A 4005-nucleotide genomic window follows, 5' to 3' on the forward strand; every position below is an offset into this window, starting at 1 on the left:
GCCCCTTATACTGGAGACTTGCCACGTATGAAGTGTTTCTTGGAGGTTATAGTACATTGAAGAATGATCATATGACTTTTTACATACGCCATGTGACCTGTAAATGCGAAAAAAATAAAACGTTTCCATTGCAGTTTTGCGAATTGTTCCTTTTTCGCATTGCCTGAAAAACCACCTCATGCGAGCATAAAAACTTTTTTTGCGATATATGGCCGTTTTTGCGGAATTGACGAGTTTCCATTAGGCGTATTTTCAATTCGCAATTTCAATTTGCGCAATTTGAAGGGTAATGGAAACGCGCCTAATGTAGCACACTATTGGTCGAAACGGTTTGAGTTTTAAAACTATTTAAGTTCGTCAAGATTAAAGGCCTGTTCACACCAAGGACGATAACTGGAGAGACAACTATTATATATAACTATAGCAAACTATATTAGCATCCACACCAGTGGACGATAACGTTCTGTTTATTATATAAGCATGCTGCAGTTTTGTCGTCTGCTGCTTTAAATGCTCAAGCTCTTTAAAGTCAGGTGGATTCTGACTGACTGTCAATATTTATATCGTTCATATGCTGGAAGAAATCTTTCTGAATGTGATCCCAATGGCATTGTTCTTCTTGTTATAGTTGTGGTATGGACTTACCTAATAGTCATATGATTTGAACGAGTTGTCATCTTTGGGGTGAACAGTGTTACATGCTTAAGGTGTTTTCTATTGCAGTTCATAATCTTGTGTTTATAGGAAGATTTTTTTTGTTGTTGTTGTTTAATATGGCCATGATATCAGAGAGGCTGCCATAAGTGTGTTTTGGAAATTTGAATGCGGTGCATGGTCATGTACTGCAGTACATATGAAAGCCTTCATTTATTTAGAAGACGGTAGGTACAGCTTCTGTTGATCCTCTCACTGTACAGTTTGCTGTTGGCTGATTTCCATCCCTCTTTCATGCAATCTCTCGAGTCTTGTTAAGAGTGTTTGTAGTTAAACAACATTAAATGTTCTTGTTCCTGTTATGTGATATACATATATATTTTTTTTAAATGTAATTCTCCTAGTTCAGCTGATATTTTCCTACTGTGACTAACATCTAAATGTGACTTTAACCTGTAGCCTGGCTCTGCCTCAGTTTGTTTTTCCACAATGTTGTCACTGCTTTTTTTCCGTTTTTATGGTAGGGCCTTTGACATGTCAGTATTTAGAGTAACCTTTCGAATAAAGAGGTTTTAAAGAAATTAGACTGTAGAGAGATTTCTTAATGACTGTGAGCACTGAATGAAAGTGTAAGTCTGTTACAAGTAGCACAAGAACATTTTCTATTTTGTGTGGGGGTTTTTTTATGCACTTATGTTACACTTTACATTGGCTTTTGCTTCTGACAATTTGTTTATTGGGGTGAAACACCTTTCTTTGGATTATCTATTGTAGCAAATATGTATGTAATTATTGTTAAATATGTTTTGTAGCTTCCTCTACCCAAAGCACACGAATTTTGAACATTGCAATATTTTCTGCATTGCTAAAAATGTTTTCTTGCGTGTTTTTGTTTTACTGAAATGGTCTTCAAGATTTTGAATTAATTTAAGTGGTCATATAGTGTGTCAGTTTTGATATAAATACTGTAAATTAAATACATTACTGTTAAAAAATTTGGGTTCAGTAAGAATTGGTAACAACTGTTTTTGAAAAGAGTCTCACCAAGGCTGCATTTATTTACAAATAAAAATAAATACAATTAAAAATTCAGAAAAAGCTCATATTTTCAAAATATTATTACGATTTAAATGAAGTTTTCTGTTTAATAGACATTACTCCAGTCTTCAGTGTCACATGATTCTTCAGAAGTCATTTTAATATGCTTATTTGCTGCTCAAGAAACATTTATTTTTATCAATATTGAAAATATTGCTTTATATTTTTGTGGAAAACTGTCACGATTCTAATGAATAGAAAGTTCAAAAATCTTTTGTTGTTCCATTATAAATGTCTTTTGCTGTCACTTGTTATCAATTTAACGTATTCTTTCTGAATAAAAGTATTAATTTCTTTAAAAAAAATCTTGCTGACCCCAAACTTTTGAACAGTAGTGTTTTATCGTGATTTATGTGACAAATTATTATTATTATTTTTTTTGGTCTTTGTTGCTTGTGTATTTATACATTATATGCATTAACCATTCTTAAAATTTAAATATTAGGCTATTTTAATACCTTTTTAAGATCCTGCATCCAGTTTACTCTGGTATTTTTACTAATTTAATTTTAAAAATCATAGTGGTTTTGATTCAAGCATAATATCACATGGTGTGTATGACCTTGGTTGCCTTGGCGTTTATAGCGTTACTCTGCCCTTGCAGCCTAAGGTCATTCCCAATGCTATATGTGGCATATGTCAGAAGGGTAAGGAGGCCAACAGGAAAGGCAAACCGGAGGCTCTCATCCACTGCTCCCAGTGCCAGAACAGCGGTAAGTCCAAACGCTGCCTAATGCAGAGTTTACTATCTGTTTAGTTCTCAGTTTAGCCGGCATAGTTTAAAACAAGTGCTAAAAGAACAATCAAATCAAGATATGTTTAACTTATAGGATTAAGTTCTTTATACCACACTGCTAATGTTTGTTCCTTCACTTCATCGAAAAATGTTAACTGAAGGACGCAGGGTCACGGTCTCTATTGTCTTGATTAAAGAAACCGTTATGATATCGAAATCTCAAGTGAGTGAACCTGTTGGATTGCTCTGGTCGTGTGTGACATTGTGAGTATATCAGAGCTGATGAGAGGCCTGACTTTGTGTTCAGGTCACCCGTCCTGCTTGGACATGAGTGTGGAGCTGGTGTCCCAGATCAAGATGTATCCCTGGCAGTGCATGGAGTGCAAGACGTGCACCGTGTGCGAGCAGCCGCACCATGAGGAGGAGATGATGTTCTGTGACAAGTGTGACCGAGGTTTCCACACCTTCTGTGTGGGCATGGACTCCATTCCTCTGGGTGAGTCTCTGACTTACATTCTTTCTCATATGTGACCCTGGACCACAAAACCAGTCTTAAAGGAACACGCCACTATTTTTGAAAATAGGCTCATTTTCCAACTCCCGTAGAGTTAAACAGTTGAGTTTTACCGTTTTTCGACTCCATTCAGCCGATCTCCGGGTCTGGCGGTAGCACTTTTAGCTTAGCTTAGCATAGATCATTGAATCTGATTAGACCGTTAGCATCTCGCTCAAAAATGACCAAAGAGTTTCTGATGGAAAATGAAAAGTGATTCTCTCATTCCGGCGTAATAATCAAGGAACTTTGCTGCCGTACCATGGGTGCAGCAGGCACAATGATATTACGCAGCACCTGAAAATATTCCCCAGCTAGGTAACTTCCAACGTGACCGGCACTAAGTTTGTGTAGTTGGTTATGTTGACAGAAGTTTGATTATTGATTATTACGCCGGAAAGAGAGTATAGTTCCTATCTAGACAGACATTCAGACATTCTCACCATAGAGAGAATTTGATTGGACAAAAATCTGTGTAAGTGCAGGATGAGTTGTAGTATTTTCCCAGAAGAGAAAATCTGTATTAAATATTGAAAGCATATATCTGCCCGGGTGCATTTGGTCAACGTTTATGACATGCACTGGCATATATACAATTTTTCAAAAGATTGGGGGGTTATTACAGATATATTTTTAATGTTTTTAAAAGAAATCTCTTCTGCTCTCCAAGGCTGCATTTATTTGATCAAAAACACAGTAAAAACAGAAATATTGTGAAATATTATTACAGTTAAAAATAAGTTTTATATTTGAATATAATTTAAAATGTAATTTATTTTTGTGATGCAAAGCTGAATTTTCAGCATCATTACTCCAGTCTTTAGTCTACTAAAATGAAATAACTAAAATAAAATAACCGTTTTCTGCTTGAGTATATTTTCAAATGTAAATTATTCCTGTGATGGTAAAGCTGAATTTTAAGCAGCCATTACTTATACATTTTGATGCATACGGATACATTATA

The 4005-nt window shown here is 35.4% G+C and overlaps 1 protein-coding gene across 1 annotated transcript in view; it reads left to right on the plus strand.

The window, feature by feature from the left end:
* Positions 1–4005, plus strand: part of LOC107660227 (PHD finger protein 10-like) — a 22516-nt gene that overhangs the window by 17814 nt on the left and 697 nt on the right. Inside the window, exons 10-11 of the mRNA XM_016449496.1 lie at positions 2357–2465; positions 2796–2984. Of these exons, the coding sequence (XP_016304982.1) occupies positions 2357–2465; positions 2796–2984 (298 nt within the window). The remainder of the gene's footprint in view (positions 1–2356; positions 2466–2795; positions 2985–4005) is intronic.

The sequence above is a fragment of the Sinocyclocheilus anshuiensis genome, unplaced genomic scaffold (assembly GCF_001515605.1).
Source record: "Sinocyclocheilus anshuiensis isolate Anshui unplaced genomic scaffold, SAMN03320099.WGS_v1.1 scaffold475, whole genome shotgun sequence".
Lineage (NCBI taxonomy): Eukaryota > Metazoa > Chordata > Actinopteri > Cypriniformes > Cyprinidae > Sinocyclocheilus > Sinocyclocheilus anshuiensis.